This window comes from Ips typographus, linkage group LG3 (assembly GCF_016097725.1).
Source record: "Ips typographus isolate SLU linkage group LG3, UJ_Ityp_2.0, whole genome shotgun sequence".
Lineage (NCBI taxonomy): Eukaryota > Metazoa > Arthropoda > Insecta > Coleoptera > Curculionidae > Ips > Ips typographus.
The window spans coordinates 22,148,419-22,168,549 of NC_138424.1; the positions used below are offsets into that span (position 1 = coordinate 22,148,419).

Below are 20,131 nucleotides of genomic sequence, written 5' to 3' on the forward strand. Positions count from 1 at the left end.
CAGGACATTTTGCTTCCATTAAACATTCCTAAGAAAATATGTATATGTCAGTACAAAGTGGTACAACGATGTGGTCTTTGTCAGTACAACAAACAGTTTTTATGAAACGAGTCCATATGTACTATTTTTCGTACATTTTTGCTCAAGTTGATGAAGAGTTTCAGTAACAAAGAAAATAAATTATACGTGGTAAATTCTAGTGCCCTACTATACTATAGTATTAAGTCTGTGAACCATTAATACTGGTATTAGTAGATACAGGTGTATTCTGTTTAGTTAGTGACATTTTTTGTTGTTAGCTGTTAAGGAAATAGGCAAGTATTGTTTTGCAGTCTTGTGTTTAGGTGGAAACTCTTCCACAACTAACAATTTAAGTATTACTCAAAAGATTGCTAAAAAAATGTTCATGTAAATTATTTCTTACCGTTTTTCAATCCTTTATAGAGGTTCTCTAGTGGTTACACTATACAGTCTGATAATAAAAATTCGTTAGTTTTCGATTGGCGTTAATTTTGTTTCGATTCAAGTCGGCTGACCTTTCTCAAGGCTCGGATTGCCGTCCCAGCTGAACAACAAAAATTGTTTTAGACATAGTTTATTTCCGGAAAACGGCCATATATAACTCGTTCTCGTGCCTCACGAGACAGGCCGAATCCTTTCGAAATGAATCCGCAGCCGGAATGCATCGGAAACCGGATTAAATATTTAGCCCAGTAAGTTATCCCTCTTTGAATTGAAGTGCCTCTAATTTAAGAAAGTGATTGTTTTATCGTTTTTACTATCCACCGTAATAATTGGATGATCATTTATAAATCTAATTTTCTAGGAATAAAAAAGTGCATTGGAAATTGATATCAAAATGTACAAGTGGAAAATGTACAATTGATTGAATCAACAGTTGTCAAATTGTTTAGTACAATATGATATAATAAGTCTGTTTCAGTATAAAGTAAAAGCAAGAAGTAATAGTATATATTATTATCCAAGGTTTAGGCAGAAGCTTTTATTGACCGTATATCAAAATTAAATCCGGAGGAGCAAAGCGAAGAGTGATTTAAGAAATAAGGTCAATTAAAGCTGTCTGAAAAGTCAAAGTCAAGCTTTTGTGGGTACTGATGTCCATAAATAAAAGGAAGCAGAAATGCAACAATGATTGTAATAAATAAACGTATAAACGGATACGAAGGTGTGTACTAGAGTTTGGCGACTATCTATTGAACGCTCAAGTCTCTAACTGACAATCAACAACAACAACAATAACGAAACGGCTGCTGAACACGTCACGGAATCAAAGTCCGTCGTGCCGTGGAACTTCAGGTAAGCAATGTAGACCCCAGGTGGTCAGGGAAAGGCATAGTGACCGCAACAGTTATTCCCCCCCAAGTGACTTGGCCGTCCAGTTCAACCTGCCTGGTCACTAAAACGGACCTTCTTCTTGCGAGAGGGTGCTGCTGAAGTTGAGGATCTGCCTGAACCATTTTTGAAGTTCTTGGACTGGACATCGCTCTATGAAGGCCGGATTAAGCCGCTCCGTTGAGACTGTTACGGCTTCGCCTTGGATCTTGATCTTGAAAAGCACATCGGAAATACGTTCAAGATCTTCGTAGGGGCCTTCATACGGTGGTTACAAAGGTTTCTTCACGGCATCAACTCTAAGAAAAACATGAGAACAAGTGAACAAATCTTGGTGAACAAAAGCAGCTTTCTTATGATGATGAGCGGCAGGAATTGAACGAATTAATTGCATGTGTTGTCTAAACTTTTCAAGAAAAGGTTGAGGCTCAGGGAGCATATCGACATCTGTGAAGAACTCTCCAGAAAGTCGTAACGTAGTCCCATACACCACCTCCGCAACTGTGCCTTTTAGGTCCTTCTTGAAACTGGTTCTGAGTCTTAAAAAACGGTGGGCAAAACGTCAAACCATTCATTATTACCATGGCAGATGATAGAGGCTTTCAGAGAACGATGCCAACGTTCCACCATTCCATTTCGCAGCCGGGTGGTAAGCAGTTTTTCAAATCCTCTTGGAACCTATTAGATTGGTTAAAGCTGTAAAAATATGCGATCCTCGGTCGGTGGTGATGGTGACAGGAGCTCCAAAACGTGAAATCCAATGAGTGTAAAAAGTGTGATAACAATGTCCGCAGTGGTGGCCTTAATTGGAATAGCTTCTGACCAACGTGTGAAACGATCAATAACCGTTAAACAGTAACGAAATCCTCTGGATACTGGTAAAGGTCCAACAAAATCAAGATAAACATGAGCCAAACGACAATTTGGTATGTTAAAATGTCCAACAGGATGCTTGTGTACTTTACTTTTTTGACAAGGTAAACAAGTTCTTGCCCATTCAGCAATATGATTGTTCATACTTGACCAAACACCTAAGTGTTGCTCGACCACTTGGGTGTGATAAGTTGTGTGTGTCTTCAAAAACTTTTTTCATGAGTGAAACGGGAACATAAGGACGGATCTGATGTGTCACAGATGATGAGGTTTTCTGAATCATCAAGCTGCAAACGTTGCAACTTTAATGACGATCTTGAAGAACTCAAGATGTGAGGAAGCTGTGGATCAGTGGTTTGCTCCTGAGCAAGATCTTCTGTGGAGATGATCATCTACTATTCATCTACTCTGGAAAAAGCATCAAGTGTTAATCGGCTCTATTTTAATTTAAGTCTATAAATAATCTCAAAAAAGTTATAAAAGACAGTAAAAAGCACGTTTTCGAACAAAAATTGATTGAAAATTATTAGAACTAGAAATTTTGTCATTGTCAAGGTGTGCAATTTGTATTTGTCATACCGTTTGTGGACGATTTGATCAATTAAAATTGAGACACCTTGTATTAATCTAGCGTTATAAAACGACCATATATCAAAGTAATTTTCAATTGCATTTCTGGCGGAAAGTGAAATGAAACGCCTCGACCGGAAACGACATTAACACGAAAATATATCCGCAATTCCAGGTTGTAAAAGGGTAATAACGTCCTGAAGAAAGTTAAAGTAATTTACGTGTGCTGAAGATGTTCTCTTTACTGGAAATATCACGGTAACAACAATTTAAGGTGATTATCCATACGCACAATTCAATGTGAATAAGTGAAAGGCAAATATTCCAGCACTCTTTGACGCAACTCGCAGTTGGACGAACAAAAGACACTTCAAAGTGCTCGACGATCGTTTAAAATCTTTTCAATTGCATTTTTTGAGGCAAATAGAATTTCACTACCTCGAAACGACGATCAGAATAGAAGCAAAACGACTAATTTGCATTTCCCCGCAGGCAAACCGGTTAATTCAGGAAAATGTGTTAGAGGCGGCATTATGCAGATCTATGTACGTTTTATGGTCTGTAAATTGTCATAATCGATGTTGCACGGCACTGCGTGTTTTCCTTTCAGTGTATAAATAAGGATTATTAAAGAAACTTAACATGTAATTGAAAATTGGAAAAAGTTATGAAACAAATTAAATTAACACTAATTGATAGTGTTGGAAGTTGAGAAAATAAAGTTTATTTTTGTTTGATTGCTGATTGAAATATTTGTTACACCAAATCAGTTTTTCCTAAATAACTCAAGAACGGTGAAAATTACGAAAAAATTGCAAGAGACTAAAAATATTCTTGTTCAACTCCTTAACTCAGCACCGTAAGTTTACGTTACCGTTTTTGCTTCCAATATACAGGGTGTGCACGAAAATTATGATGATTGACTGTTGTTGGTCACCCTGTACACAATTTTCTACATAGAATTTTTTGCTCAACACCACTGAAAAAAGGAGTTTAAGTCGGTTAATTTGAGTGGTTGAACCTCGTTGAACTCCCAAAAATAACCAGGGTGCTCAAATTTCAAACCACAATTTCAACTGATTTGAAAATTTGTTGCATCAAACCAGTTTTGGCTAAATAAGAGAGAGATTCAGAATTATGACTTTTCAAATTATTGACAGTCCTGACAGGAAAATGACATCTATTAAGCAAATTTTAATTAGACCATACATTTTAATTTACTGGTAAAATTAATTAAATTTTCTGTCACACTGTTTTTACTTTTCCAATTTTACTTTACCTTACCAGTAAATAATACGGTACAGTTTGAGTTTGATTAATTGGTTATTAAATTTGGATTTGAAAAAGGTAAATTTACAAACAGTTTTTTCAATGGCAAAAAAAACATCATTCAAATATCATTTAGTTAACTTGTCATAATTCTTAAGAACTAAGAATCTGCATTAACCATTTTTTAATAAAGAATTAATAAACTACGAAGCCACGATCAAGAAGTTGATGGTTCACAACCCTGATGTATATTTCCCGAAAATGGCGATTAATTGGATTACCTTTCAACTAAAACTTTAATCCTTGTGATCTAAAAGTTAGATTTAAAGTAGGATCGAGCCGAAAGATTGGCGAAACTGGAACGGAAGTGTCAATAGCTATTAGCACCCCCTTTGTGTTTAAACCAGGCAATTCGGTTTATGTGATTAGGTAAGGGGAATTAGGGTATAAGTTCGACCAACTTCCCAGAAGTGTGCTCGAAACCGGACGTGATCACTTTGCCGAAACAGCCGACAAGAAACGCATTTAAGACTGAGATTCAACCATCAACATTACGATATTTAAGATTGCTCTTATATCTGTGAGGATAGGTTTCAAAGGGCCATTATACCTATTTGAAGTTTTGTATTAATATGGCTATAAGCCATTGTATTTAACTTTTTAGTGATTCTTTGGGCCACTTCTTATAACAATTTTTTACCCTCAGCTCTGCGATCAAACGTTTAGTAAAAAAGAGCCACTCGTATTTGAACACCGTGTACAGAATGTATTCTGAAAGTAACTAACCATAACCACTTATACTGTAATATCAAGAGTTTACAAGTGACACAATAACATTGACAAACCTGTTAGGTGTTTTGAAAACTGTTCTCTTCAAGTGTAAAAATGGCTAATTTTTCATTAGTCAAGTTTGAAGCCCTGTAGAAGCCAAACAATATCACCACCATTTGATAGAATTGTTCATGCAGGATTAAAATAAACAAATTTCATTAATTAACAATCACTTTAGTTGCTCCAGTCACATTTCTCACTTTTCTCAAAAACTTCCACTAATTTTCATATCCATCAACTCTTGACTTTCTGCACAAATCCATTATTGTAAATTTGTTTAAGTCTTTTCTTATAACGTTAATTCTTTTTCTAGAATAGGACCCAGGCAAGCTGCCATCGTGTAAATTTACTAGAGACAAAGCGCGATTTAAAAGGAAGATCTTATAACAATAAGACGAGTTGCGGATTGGAAAATCAGTTTGGTTTACGTTGTTGTCTGACGCCCCAGAAAAAGATTACCTAAGTAAATTCGTCCGCTTTTATCTCCTAAATCCGAAAAGGCACTTTCCGGAGTAGTGATTAAACCGGAAGGCGATCCAGTCTCTCAGAAACGTGACTTCTCCGGACGAGATTAAAGAACGAGCCACAATTAGTGGAAAGCTGGTCTTTTGTAATTGCACGACAAATCTATAATTCCGTCTGCGGTCTTCCCCAAAATTAAACTTGCTGGTCAGATATCAAAAGGTGTAATTTATTCTGAACGCATTTGCGTACCGGAGGCTTAACACAACAAATACCGAATTTAACAATCAAATTGCCTTAACCACAAAATGTACTACAATTTAGGATTATTATCGTTGGCCTTTCGCAAACGCCCTACGAGGACGTGTTTTCGCCCCTATCTGAAGAGTCATTTATAACGTCGAAACGTTTAAAGCCGCTCAGAAAATCCCATCATCGTACATATATATTATATGTCCGCATTCTTATCGTAAGTATTGTTGGACAGACAGGTTGGGTCAAAGCAAATAGTGCCAATTTTTTTACTTCCAATCAAGATAGGTAAGGTCAATTTCAACGGGAGACCTACACTTTTTCAAGCCTTAAGTTCGACTTTTTTTGATTTTTCAAGTAGTATAAATTGTTTTTGTAAGGCCCTGTTTATACCTACAAATTAATAATTAAACTAAATTTGCATTAAAATCAAATTTACACTAAACCAAAATTAATTTTAACTTAAAAGTTCAACTTTGGGTGAAATTCGGACTAATTTGTTCGTCACTTTTCGTTGTGATAAAATGTGAAACTATTTGTTTTTTTCTCATTCCCTGTTTATCAGTCTTACTCCATGTCTATTTAGGTTAAAATATGTCTAAAATACGTCAAAGTCAAAAACACATCTATGTCATTTAATTTAGCATATCTTGAAAAGTATAAACCACATTAATTTTTATTTAATTTTACATAATATATTTAAATTGAGTTAATTAAACTTAACTAATGAAATTATTATGGCAAATCTATCAAAACTATCTACTTTAAAATAACAAAGTTGCATTTTTTTTCGAATCGTCAAAACGTAATGTCAAAATTGACATATGCCAATCGCTTATATCTATTTTTTAACATGCGTTTTGCTTATTTTACACAGGTCACCCTGTATTTTATCTGCTCAACTGGATTATCTTTTTTTTCTCATTTCCAACGTATCTAACTTATTTTTATGGTCACGTGACTGTTTGTGACAGATGTCAACTGGCCTTTACAGTGTTGCAAGCTCAGAATTGCATTCTCAACGTCACTTGACGTATAGTGTACAACTTCAGCTTTCACTACCGTTTAAATTTGATTTAGCAAATTTTTGCAATTATTGGACTTACAACAAAAGCACAGCAAGTCATTGCCACTAAATTTATGTGATTAGTGATCGGTTTCTAACAAACCATCATTAAACCAAAATCAATATTACTTATCAATAATCGTAACGTATCAATATTACGATAAAGAACTCGTTGGCCATTTTCTGATCAGATTGTAATTCCTATAAAATGCTTCTGTAAGAAATTTCATTCTGATCGCAAATGGATATATTATACTCTGTGTTGTGCGTCAATGCTGATGAATGCCAATTTCCTAAATTTTTTATTTTTCTCAATATTTTATTATGTTATTTAGGTGAAATTTGGCAAGTAAATTAAATAAATTCATCCATCTACAGGGACAAATCAGTATTACACAAAAGAGCCACATTCCAATTATTTATATCTTTAATCGATGTGACTCAAATAATGAATAAATGACATTTTCAAATAACGATATCAACCATCAAATTACGGGCTAGACTTATTAATTCATGTTTTAATGCAGTGGCGGCGGGTTAATTCAACAGTCCATAAACAATGATGGAATTGGTAAATTGATGATGGCTTTTCGTTATTTTATTTATGAACGACGGCCGCATTTACCGATCCCACCCGTTTATTAAATGGAGGAAACACAATATTTTATTTGCGACGTCAAATTTGTTACAAACAGTTCGATTATTAATTTGCTTGTAATGGAACGATAATAGCCTGTTCGTCCTATTTGGTGCTATTTAAATTTGTACACACACATAACCGATCATGTTTGTACGATACAGCCAGTTTATTAGTCTGGCCTTTTGGAGGAGATTGTGGAAAAACGTGTGTATTTTGGCGTTTCGGAAATTAAACCCTACCAAATTACGACAACCCCTTAAAATCCTACTTGATTCCCTCCATTCGGATTCCAACGGAACCGTCCTTGAATTGGGGACCCTAAATGGAATATTTGATTTCCAATTTGGGACACCGCGAATGGCTTTATTTCAAATATCCCCGGACTTTATAGCGTTAACTCGGGACCAGAATTTGAACGACTGTTTTTTTTCTCGACACAGCTCAAATTTGTATAATCTTTGATACATCTTTACATTATAATTATTAGAGAAATAGAACTCTATTGTCACAACCATATTGGTCACTTTTCGTTGGTTTTACTGGCTATACAGAATAAACAGTTGAACTTGTCGTCATTTGTTTCAGACATACAGAGGATTCATTATAATCTATAAGAGTTCAAATAAAAAAGTTACAATCATTCAAAAATTGAAAAAATGCCATTTTTGCAAAAAGTGGAATTTTGGTAATTTTTTATTTTGCTCCAAGAGGATTCCAATACACAGCAAAGGACATATTTATACCAAGGGACCTTAAATTAGGTGAAATAAGTACAAAAAAAGCACTTTAAAATTTTTCATTTTTCAAAAAAATTTAAAGAATGGGTCTTGGGTATTCCCTGTACCTTGATGAATTACTTAATTTTTTTAGTAATAGCTATATGACACAGTCATTGATTTTTTTTAACAGCTTTAAAGCCGAATCATCCGAATGATCACTTTGTATACTTGCATTTCGTGGTATAAAATTTCCCCTGGTAAAATCAGAGGTAACATGGTGTCGCAGATGATCATTACGTAAAGAAATCGCCGTATTCGTTTCTTCTATTAGCACGTCTCCCTTTCTCCCCCTTTAATAAAATTGTCTGTTACCCAATTTATATCGAAACGGGGATGTTGCTTTTGGGAAACGTGTCGGATCGATTACAATAAATCCAACAAGAGGGTTTGATACATATAAAGTCGGGTGACGTACGTTGTTTCACGTGCTAAAACTGGGGAATAAATTTTTCCCTCGTAGAGATTTTCGTTTACGAATCGAGTAGAAGAAAAGAGGATGATTGATAGAAAAGTGTTGTTTTAGTTTCCATCTAAGTTTCATATGTGAGGATAAATTTAGCGAAACAATCAATGGGGCCGGTAGTTACAAGTACGTAGAAAAATATTTAAAAAAATATCACAAACTATGATTTATTTTTGATTGAAATTTGACATACAGGTGTGGTAAATCCAAAAGCGACCATAGGAAAACCGTGTAACGGACAAAGAAACGTAGGTAATTGCATGCGCGGGAGAAAGACAGAAAACGAAAAAAATATCAAGTAGGCCATATTTTTAGCGCGCTGTTGCCAAACGCCGTAAGTATTCAATACCCTCGACAAACTTACTTACGGCGTTTGGCAACAGCGCGCTAAAAATATGGCCTACTTGATATTTTTTTCGTTTTCTGTCTTTCTCCCGCGCATGCAATTACCTACGTTTCTTTGTCCGTTACACGGTTTTCCTATGTTCGCTTTTGGATTTACCACACCTGTATATTATATTCTTACACTCATAGTTTGTGTTACAACTGTTAAAAGTTGTTTTTTATTTCTTTTAATATCAAACAATGACCGATTAATCTACCGGTTTCGAAACAATTCGGCAGGCAAAATAAGACAATTTCCATGCGGAAACCGTACGATTGCTGAACAAATGATAACCGATTTCGAGCGATCAAATCGGTTAGCGCTCGTCCAATATTTATAAGTAAATATTCCGTGACAGGTGATCGATTCCATTGATTGTTTTGCCGCTTTCAATCGTCCAGTTGGCACGAATATTGTTCGAATAATCGATAAATTCCGATTAAAATTCATTAAATATTTTCTATACAATCTAAAGTCAGTCATTCAGAAGTGAGTATTAGATAAATGGACATCACAATAATAATATATAATCGATTTTGATGAACACACCCGATAATTAATGTTTCAGCTGACTGAATATATCTAATTATGCAAATTGACTTAATTTCAATAATGCCGCCTGTACATTTAGCATGGCGATTCATATTCAAACTATCTAATTCGGTTTTGGTTCAAAATTGAATTAAATATACGGCGTCAAACCAACATGGGGATAAACAGACAAACATGTCATAATCCAGTTATTATACAGCGTGTTTAATAATTATTTTTTTACCACCTTCAAAAAATATTATCAATGTACTGTGTTTCTGGCAGTTCAAATTTTGACACCGCTTTTCTCCTTAACTGTACCAAATTTTGTAGTGTTTTTTCAGGTTATTGCATAGGAAATTTAATAAGGATTCCAAAAATGTGCTTAAAACAGCCATTTTTTAACTCCAAGTAGGTTTTACAGACCATTTTGTCCCTGACTGTCTTTTAAATAGTGTTCAAATTTCAGATTACAATTTTAACTGATTTAAATATTTGTTGCACCAAACCAGTAACTCGAAAAGGGTGAATGTTACAATTGCAAGAGACTAAAAATGTTCCTAATCAACTCTTTAACTGAACACAGTAAGATTGCAGGACCGTTTTTGCTTCCACTGTACAGAGTTTGCAAGAAAAGTATGGTGGTTCACTATTTTTGTCACCCTGTACGCATTTTTTAAGATTTTTTCTCCAGAAAGGAGAACCTCAAAATCGTTTCTTGGATTAGTTAATCACCCTGCTCTCACAAAAATTACTGAGTTACAGGGTGTTCAAATTTCATACATCAAACTAGTTTTTGCTAAATAACTCAGAAACGGTAAAAGTTATGGAAATTTTGAAAGAGAGCAAAAATGTTTGTAAAGAATTACTAAACTCATTCCTGAAAGTTTCACAGTTTGTCAGCTCCTCTACTATACAGGGGGTGCATGAAAATTGTAATTGAGTTTCAATGATTCAGAATTATGAGTTTTCAAATTAATGACTGCCATGACAGGAAAATGATATCTTTCAAGAAAATTTCAATTAGACCCATAAGTTTACTGGCATTATTGGTAAATTTTCCTGTCACTTGAATTTTACTTTTCCAATTTTACTTTTCCTTGCCGGTAAATAACCGGTCACGTAAATATACTTTCATAAAATATTTATGCGAGAGGTTTTGTTTATAGAAAACTGAAACTGCGTTCGTCCTTTCGAGTTTAAGGCTATTAATTTTCAATTTCCTAGATATATAACGAAATCCGCTATCTAAAAGTAGACACTCGGATGATAAACGAGGAACGAGCAGGGGCGCTAATGCCGGCCTTTAAGTGAAAACAATTTAGGCGTCAAAGATTAAGAATATCCACGATAAACAAGGCCGTACAAGCGGCGCAGCGATAATCTCATCAAAAACCTATTATACTGGCTGCTTTGCCCTCGTTTTGTCGAAATTACTTGAGGCAACAAGTATCACCGAAAGGAATAACAAAAGCCGAATTACGTCTGGGAGGTTCCTCGACCAATTATTCCCAAAATTGTCTAATTTGGATTTAATTAAACGACGCTTTAGCATGACAAATTTATTAAAATTTTCATTTACAACTTTGATTATAATTGTTGCTTTTTTTTCCTAAACCTACAAAATGATATCTAGATCAGGAAGTTTTGCGCCTTAAAATAGTATGTTGGCATTAAGGTGCAATGTTACGTTCCCGCATACCTATATGGCAGTACCCCGTACGTTCCCGATAGATCACTAGTAGAACTAGGCAGAGCCAAGCAAGAAGACTGGAGAGTAGCAAAAAATCTATGCACTCCTCATAGGCTGAAGTGGGCAACTCAACTCCTTCCAACCATTCAAGGGAACAGACAGAACCACATCCAGGTGGATGTGCCAAATGCTGACTACAAGAACGTGGACGGGAACAACTTTCAGATCAGCACAAATCGAGGATGTCCACAAGGAGGAGTCCTATCACCCTTAATGTGGAGTCTGGTAGTAGACGAACTTCTCGGAATTCTTACCGGGAACGGAGTAACTTGTCTTGGCTATGCTGACGACATAATCATTATGGCCAAAGGCAAATTCGAGGAAACCCTCTGTGATCTCGTAGAAAGGGAGCTAGAGACCACCAGAAGATGGTGTTTATCAGTGGGATTGACAATCAACTCATCAAAAATCACAGTGGTATCTTTCACCAGGAGAACAAGACTTCAGCAGTTGAGAAATATCCGCGTCAACGACGAAAACTTAGAATGGCAGCAAGAGGTTAAGTATTTAGGACTTACCCTAGACTCAAAACTTATCTGGAACCGCCACGTAGAAAAGATTGCCAGCAAGGCAAGGTCATCACTGATGGTGTGCAGGAAAGACGTGGGGTTGTAACCCATCAAAACTGCGATAGATGTATACCATGATAGTGAGACCTATGATCACATACGGCGCAGTAGTGTGGCACAGAAAAACCGAAGTTGCCACAACAAGGAAAACATTAGAGAAGGTGCAGGGACTTGCATGTCTTTGCATAACGGGAGCAATGAGATCGACCCCCACTGCAGCACTAGAGGTAATTTTCGACCTCACACCGTTCCACATCATGGTGAGAAGTACTGCTTGGGGAGCACATTTAAATTTAAAAGGAGAGCACACAGTGCAAGAGGGACTCACTGCCTACTGGCAGTGCACACCTCGGCAATCCCCCAACCGACGAAATCATCAGGAAGTTTAGTTTCGAAAAACAATTTCGAACGGAATTGAGCACCAAGAGAGATTGGAGAAGAGAATCCATTCAAACATTAGGAAAAAATACCATAATATGATATACGAACGGATCTAAAACTCCCGAGGGGACTGGAGCAGGAGTCTACGGGCCTCGCACTAAATACTCCGAACCCATGGGCCAGTTCCCTAGCATTTTTCAAGAAAATTCATGCCATAGAAAGGTGTATTCAGTATAACCTCGACAGGAAATACCGGAACAAGGAAATTGTGATCCTTTCCGATAACCAAGCAGTCATCAAAGCGTTGAGCTCATCTAATAGAGAGAAAGAAAGCTCAATGATCTAGGAAGGAACAACAAGGTAACCCTCCTCTGGGTTCCGGGGCACTAGAGGGTAACGAACAAGCAGATACTCTGGCACGAAAAGGAGCATCAGCACCACTCATAGGGCCAGAACCATTCTGCGGCCTTGGAAAAGCATATGTCCAGGAATTACTTAATAAAGCTGAAGAAGAACGGCAAAGACTTCCAGGACTGAGGTAGGCCAAAGATCTCCTCGGCAATTTTAACCGAGCAAGACCGAATACACTGATTAACTTCAGCGAAATTAGTCTCAAGGCATTAACGGGGTTTCTAACGGGCCATTGTCGACTCAGAGAACACCTAATAAGGAAGCTAGGCCTAGAAGAAGACAGTACCTGCTGGTTTTGCGGAGAAGAACCAGAAACACCCCACCACATCTTGCTGGAGTGTTATGCTGTACGCCACATAAGATTAAACACACTGGAATTACCCCAGCTGGCTGTGGAAGAAATACCTCGAACAGACTCACTCAAGATCCTGAAATTCCTAAAGGAACTAAATCTTGAGGGGCTGCTATGAATGGCTGATCGCAGAAGAAGATGGGGTACAATAGATCTAATCAGGTCGCAGTACATCTGTCACCATCCACACCTACCATTATTACCATTACCATTACCAATGTTGTCTGTTTTCCGATTTTCTTTTCGATAACCGACTTTTTCACACTATCGTTATACGCATCGATATGTCAATAGCAACATTTTCAAAATGCGTTGTCTCTTGTGATCCTATTTAATATCGATTTATCCGAAAAATGGCTATAACAGTGTTCAATCTTGAATTAAGAAATATCAGCAGTCCTATATCTGTCATTCAAATTCCGTTGCATGTTCAAATAGTACAGGATGTCCAGAGACAGTGAACAATTTGATGAATGAAGGAAGACATAATTAATTATAAATTTTTTTAGCTTATTTGCTATACTGTAGTAACAGAATTATTCATTTTTGGATAGTCTAACATCATTATAAGTTAGTGTCACAAAAAACAAATATACTAGCTAAAATCTAAATTGGTTTTAACATATTTCAATATCTTTAAAAAGTCACCTCACATACGAATAAGTGTCCCTTAAATACCGGGTGTAACATTTAACTTGAGACATCTCAACATCTCGAAAAATAAGCACTTTTCGAAAAAATGTTTAGTATCAAAGTTGTATTATTCCGCGGGGGAAATACATTGATGACAAAATTTGTATTCCTCTGCCCCTCCATGTGGGGGGAAAGGGGGGTAACTTTCATTTTTTAAATGGCACCCCCAATTTTTTATTACAGATTCAGATTCTGCGGCTAAAAACACGTGGAATTTGTTTAAAACATTTTTTACAAAAAAAAAAAACTTTTTTATTTATTTTATTTTTTTATTTTTTATTTGTTATTTATTACACCTATGTATCCCTAGCAACGACGGTTTTTTAAGCAGATTTTACCAAACATTCCGGTAAGCCATGAGCGAAAAAAAAACAAATTTAATTAAAAAATGTAAATTAAATTTTGTCGTTTATAGCGCCATCTATCGTTAATACAAAAAAATGTTTTAAACAAATTCCACGTGTTTTTAGTCGCAGAATCTGAATCTGCAATAAAAAATTGGGGGTGCCATTTAAAAAATCAAAGTTACCCCCCTTCCCCCCCACATGGAGGGGCAGAGGAACACAAATTTTGTCATCAATGTATTTCCCCCGCGGAATAATACAACTTTGATACTAAACATTTTTCCGAAAAGTGCTTATTTTTCGAGATATTGAGATGTCTCAAGTTAAATGTTACACCCGGTATAATATTTTTCAATCTTACCTTGTAGCTTTAAAAGTGATGTAGATACCCTGTAAAAATTTAGAAAATGGAGGAGGTTTTAGTCTTCTGAATATATCTTAGCAAACTAACTTGGCACTTTTTTTACAACAAAGTCTCTTTGAGTAATATTTACTACCGTTTCGAACATGTTTAAAAAAACTATCATAATAATTAATATTCTCTTTCTGTTTCAGGGACTACTACTATGACAGGTGAGTGACCCACATCAAGCAAAAATCCTGCCTTATCTGATTGTTTTTTCCGAGTACCTGCCCGTGTCGAAAGCTTCTTAATTGACGTCGAAAAAAATTAGAAATGCCTAATTTTTAATTCAAAAGCACTTAGAAGAGGTATTTAACAGGAAAGGTCGCGTCTCGTATTTTTACGGCCTCCGAGGATTTCTTTTCATTAAAATTTACATGCCAGCGCGAAAATGGTGTTAAATTTGGTTTACATCTCGCAACTCATAATCATTGTAATCTTGTTTCGGACAACAACTGCTGAATATATGTATGTGTTATTGTAAGCCTGGTGTGAAAATTTGCTATATTAAGATTAGTCAGAAACAGGACTATTATTTTTTGGTAGAACTTCTGAAGAAAAACCGTTGTATGTTATTGTTGCTCTTACATTACAAATATCACCAACGATCAATACATCATCTACATATTAAGTATACAATAAATATACAAAAATATATTATATAAAAATAGTAAAGAAACAACAGATCCGACTCACTAAACTCTTTTTAATTCGTACTTTTGCAAGGTAGAGTTTATTTTTTTCTATGTGTAGCTCCTAGCTCCCAAGAAGTTGTCCAGGATTGTTCCTAGAAATTCGAGTTATTATACAGGGTGGTTCAGTTTTAAATGTCAATAATTCACCAATCGATAGCCCATCAAAAAATAAGTTGACAAGCATTATGTCATTTTCCTGAAGAAGGCTTCCTAAGGAAGACACAGACCTCCAAAATTCAATTTTAAAAATGTTTTTTTTGCTACAACTGTCAAACCGTTGGACCAATTCTGATCAAATTTGGAACAAATACACCAAAAATAGTCAGTAACAGGATTTTTTTACTAATGTTTACTGGCATTCAATTTTTTAGACTAAGAGTAGTGTAAAACTGATCATTCAATTCAAACTTTTTTTTTATTCAATTAAACACTGGTAACAATCCGAAATCCGAAACGGTCCGAATTTTCGGACTAATTTTATTCTAAAAATTAGAGTTTAAGACTAATATTGTAGCATTTAATGCCAAAATTTTTTACTTTCATCAATGAAGAGTCTGAAACTTAACTTTTACTATAAAAAATAGTTTAAAATTTTTCAGTCTTAAAGCATAGTGAAGCGTCTAGAAGTCAATTTAATAAAAATAGTGTGTGCTATGTCAAAAACTTGGTGAAGATAACCCTAAAACTCCATTTTCCAAGCTGAAAGCAGTGTTAAAGCCCTAAAAATAGTCCAGAGTTCTAAGAAAATGAAAAGCAAAGTAAAAAAAACTGAAAAGTTAGTCTTAAAGACAATTTTCATGAATCTAATGTCAATATCCTGTATTTAAGACTAAAATATTGAAATGTATTTTCAAATTATAAAAACTTACTTCAAGTGCAAAATTTAAGCTTTTGATGTGACTTTTTATTGGTTCAGAGTCACTTTCTGGTGTCCAAGTCAATTTTCAACGTTGAAATGTGTGAATTTGTCAAAAAGTCTAGATAAAGTAGTTTTCATGGCTACAAGTAATTTTCACTACTAAAGTTTTTCAACTTTTCTGAAAACTATAACGACTGACTACAAAGACAGATTTTAAGCCTCTCAAGTCAATTTTCACAGTTTCAAAGTAAATTTTCTGTCAATTTTCAAAACTAAAGTCTTTCAATTTGTCTGGAAACTATGAAAACTGGCTACAAAGACATTTTTTAAGCTTCTTATGTCAATTTTCACCGTTTTCAAGACAATTTTTAAGTTGGGTTGGGTTGGTTTTGGTCTTTGAACGTAATAACTCAATTATTTCGTAAACGAAGTTTCAAATGATAATTTTATAAGAGATAGCTATTTTGTCAAATTGAACAAGTAAAGTAAAAAAAAACTGAAATTTTTGAAAAATATCCAGTCACGTAGAGAATAAGGCAGAAAAATTAAAACCATCTTTCTGTATTCACACCACTGGAGACAGGAGACAGTTTCGACAAACGTCATTAACATCACATAATGGATATTAATTTCATATGTAATTGTTCTAAATTTGATTAAAATTGCTCCAGCAGTCTGACAGTTATGACAAGAAACTGATTTTTTAAACTGAACATTTGTGGACTGTATTTTCCTTGGGAAGCATTTTTCAGGAAAATGACATAATGTAAGTGAACTTATTTTTTGATGGGCTATCGAATGGTGAATTATTGACATTTAAAACTGGACCACCCTGTATACTCGAGTTACTCAAAGCATTGCGTATGAAATTGTTAGTGTAGCTCCACGTTTCAAATGATTCCATAGTCACAGCGACGCTTTCTGTTGAGATGTATCATCTGCAAACATTATCTTGGTGTCTTTATGCGCATAATGGAGCTGAGAAAAACAATCGCTTAACCGCACACTTTATGGCTGGAAGAATATGTCTTTTGAGACCAAGGCATTCAAAACAAAATTGATTGAATTGAGCTGTTAAATGCTGGTGACAGATCAAAAAACACCCAGGCAACATAATCCCCAGCGTGTATGCGCTTATAGACAAATGGGCCTGTCCCACAATTTTTTTTTATTTCATAACTACAAAGACGGATTGAAAATATTATACCCGTATTTTTTTGTTATGAAAAATATTAAGTCTAAATAGAAAAAAAATGACGATAAAAACTACATTAATCTCATGTTTAAATCGCCCGCCGCCTGTGACGTACTACACTATCAACCAATCAGCGACAAGAAGTGAAACAGTTGGCGTGCAACAGCCAATAAAATCGCCCAGAATTACGTACGTCACATGGGCGCCAAAACAGATCTTTTAAATTTAATGGACAAATTCAAACTAATGTAGGCACATTTACGACCATAATTTTTTCTTCAAGAATATGAAAAATTAGTTTTTTGATCCTATTCTTTCGATTCCAGTCATTAAAACGAAAATTTATGATATGTGGGATAGGCCCATTCGACCAGGTTCCTAAGCAGCACTATGAGTCGATTTACCGGGGCAAAAACATTTTAGAAATTTTTGACCCTTATCGAACAATGCATTATTTTAATTATGCAAAAAAGCCCTAAATCAATCCCTGTTCTAAATTTCTCAAGGACGTAAAACGAGCATTAGAAGTGTCCTTTTCCAGTCGTTAAGTCCTCGGGATTATTCAGGCTCGCGCGACCGTTTCCTGCTTTATTCCGAAACGGAGGGATCAAACTTTCAACCTGTTTTGTTTGTTGTTTAATCTTTTGCGGTCGACTCTGTTACTCGACGTCATAAAATTAAGTCGACTTTTCGCAACAGATTACCTACACATTTTTAGGCAGATTAAACGCTTGGTTCCGTTCTTTAAATGTATTCGCTGACATGCTCATTAAGAAAAGACGACACTACTTTTTCATTATACGACACTGAAAACTACCTTTTCCGTGAGAATGAGTGATTTTTGGTGCGTGGTTTTTAACTGGTGGCTTTTCCGATCCGCTAACAAAAACTTGCATAAAACAACATTTTTTTTAAGAGTCGAATGTGTTAGATTTTCCATTCAATGGAGCTCAAGTTGCAGCTAAAATCGGTTAACAAACAATAATCTTGTCACTTTCAATGTCAAGGTATTAATCTAATTATTTGTTTAAGTGATGTAATAGTATATTTCATTACCAGTACAGAAATGAGGATTTTTCCGTGCGCGCGTGACAAATTCTCGTGTGAGGCGCAGCCGAACACGGGAAGTCATGCAAGAACGGAAAATCCATTTCTGGACGAGTAATGAACGATATTTTTTATTATACTTAGGTACCTGAAATCAACATAAACAAAAAATATCGCAAAAAAATATTAAGAAAATCGGGAATATTTATTTTTATTTTTAAAACAGTAAAAATGTAAGTACATACAACTCAAATTAACAAAAAAAATACAAGTAGGTAATTCTAAGAAAATTAATTTTGGACAGAACCGTTATTATTAATAGTAATATTTATTGTACAATTCGTATTATTGTTGAAGCTCAATCCCTTTTGCATTTCTTTTTGTTGAACTAAAGACTCTGCTAAAGATGTTGAAGCGGAGTGTTCGTGTGTGCTTTGGTTCTCTTGATTGACTGTTACAGATGTTGTAGTTTCCAAGTTACAAGGGCTAAACAACTTCCGTGATACTTCAATTTTTCTTTGTATAGACTCTTCTATATATCCTTCTGCTACATTGGAAGAAAGCCATCCTCCGTGTCTTTTCAAAGTGAGCAAATCATCGCCGTTTTCCACCAACATGGTTGCCGAAGAGCGCCTTAGCCCATGTCCGGTATATTCTTCGGGATTTTTTAGTTTTAGGTATTTTGCAACAAGTTTTGGAATACCACTGATAGTATGGCACCCAACATGTTGAGCGTAACATCTTTGGTTTCGGTATGCAACAAATAATCTTCTACTCTCCATATGTTTAGGGCGGAGATCTGCGTATTTACGGTAAATTGTACAGGGATCGAATTTGCAATTTTCATTGGTAATGGTAAAACTTCTTGACCTGTGAGTTTTTCCATCTCGTAAGAACACGACAAGGAAACGCCCATTATCTTCCACATTATCTAAACTCAAACGTATTAAATCATCTCTGCAGCATGCACCGAAGATGCCAAACACTAAAATTACTTTTGCTAGTAGATATTCTCCATCTGAAGCTTCACATAAAAATTTGGTTACTTGTTCTGCTGTAAGAATCTTGGATTTCTTTGGTATATATCCTACAGCTTGTCGTTTCAAAAAAGCAATCGTTTTTGGATATTGATGGTGAGTATTTTCTTTTATTGCCAAACAACTCTTTAACATAGAGAATCGACTCCATAAAGTGGAGGATTTCATAGTGTTGGCTTTTTCAGAAAAATATACTAAAAGAATATCGTCACTCACAATTTTGATTCGTTTCTGAGTCCGCCATTCGGTAAAACTGTTATATTCTTGTTCATATCTCAACCTGGATTTCACTGGTAATAAATCTGCACTCACTTCTGCCGCTCGTTGTAAGATATTTTCGGGAATATCCCGATTTTCTTCACAATCTGAATTCATTTTTGCAAAATGTAATAAATACATAAATACTTAATTTTCACTGACAGAAAATAAAATTTGTCATTAATAAATAAATCGTTGCTATAGACACATTACTCGTTTCTTTTTTTTCTTCGGGTTGCCATAGGATATCTAGTATCATGGATATCTATGTTTATTATTACGCGCACGGAAAGAGGGATCGGGAAAAAATTTCCGTGCGCTGTCCCGAAAATGTCATATTTACTGTATTTCATAAACAGTTGAAAATGTAGTATTTTCTGTTAAGTATAATAAAAACGTTTTTCAGAGTCTGATAATGAAAAGTATCGTTCATTACACGTCCGAAATAGTTTTTCCCGTTCTAACATGACGTCTGTCACGCACGCACGGGAAAAACCTTTTTTTCTGGACTGCTAATGAAATATGCTATTCTGAAACAGGGGGGAAGAGAGCGAGAGGAAAAACATCAGCATCTCAATCGGTATTCAACGTATTCCGCGACTACTACTGAAAGTCATATCCATTATCGACTTTCCAGTTTGGCATTGGGGAAATCTATTA

The 20,131-nt window shown here is 35.3% G+C and overlaps 1 protein-coding gene across 4 annotated transcripts in view; it reads left to right on the forward strand.

Annotated features, from left to right (window-relative positions):
- LOC145725916 (uncharacterized) overlaps positions 1-20,131 on the forward strand; it is a 276,687-nt gene that overhangs the window by 185,528 nt on the left and 71,028 nt on the right. For all 4 annotated transcript variants that reach the window (XM_081974838.1, XM_081974837.1, XM_081974840.1 and 1 more), the window contains one exon: positions 14,533-14,550. In XM_081974838.1, coding sequence (XP_081830964.1) covers positions 14,533-14,550 — 18 coding nt within the window. The remainder of the gene's footprint in view (positions 1-14,532; positions 14,551-20,131) is intronic.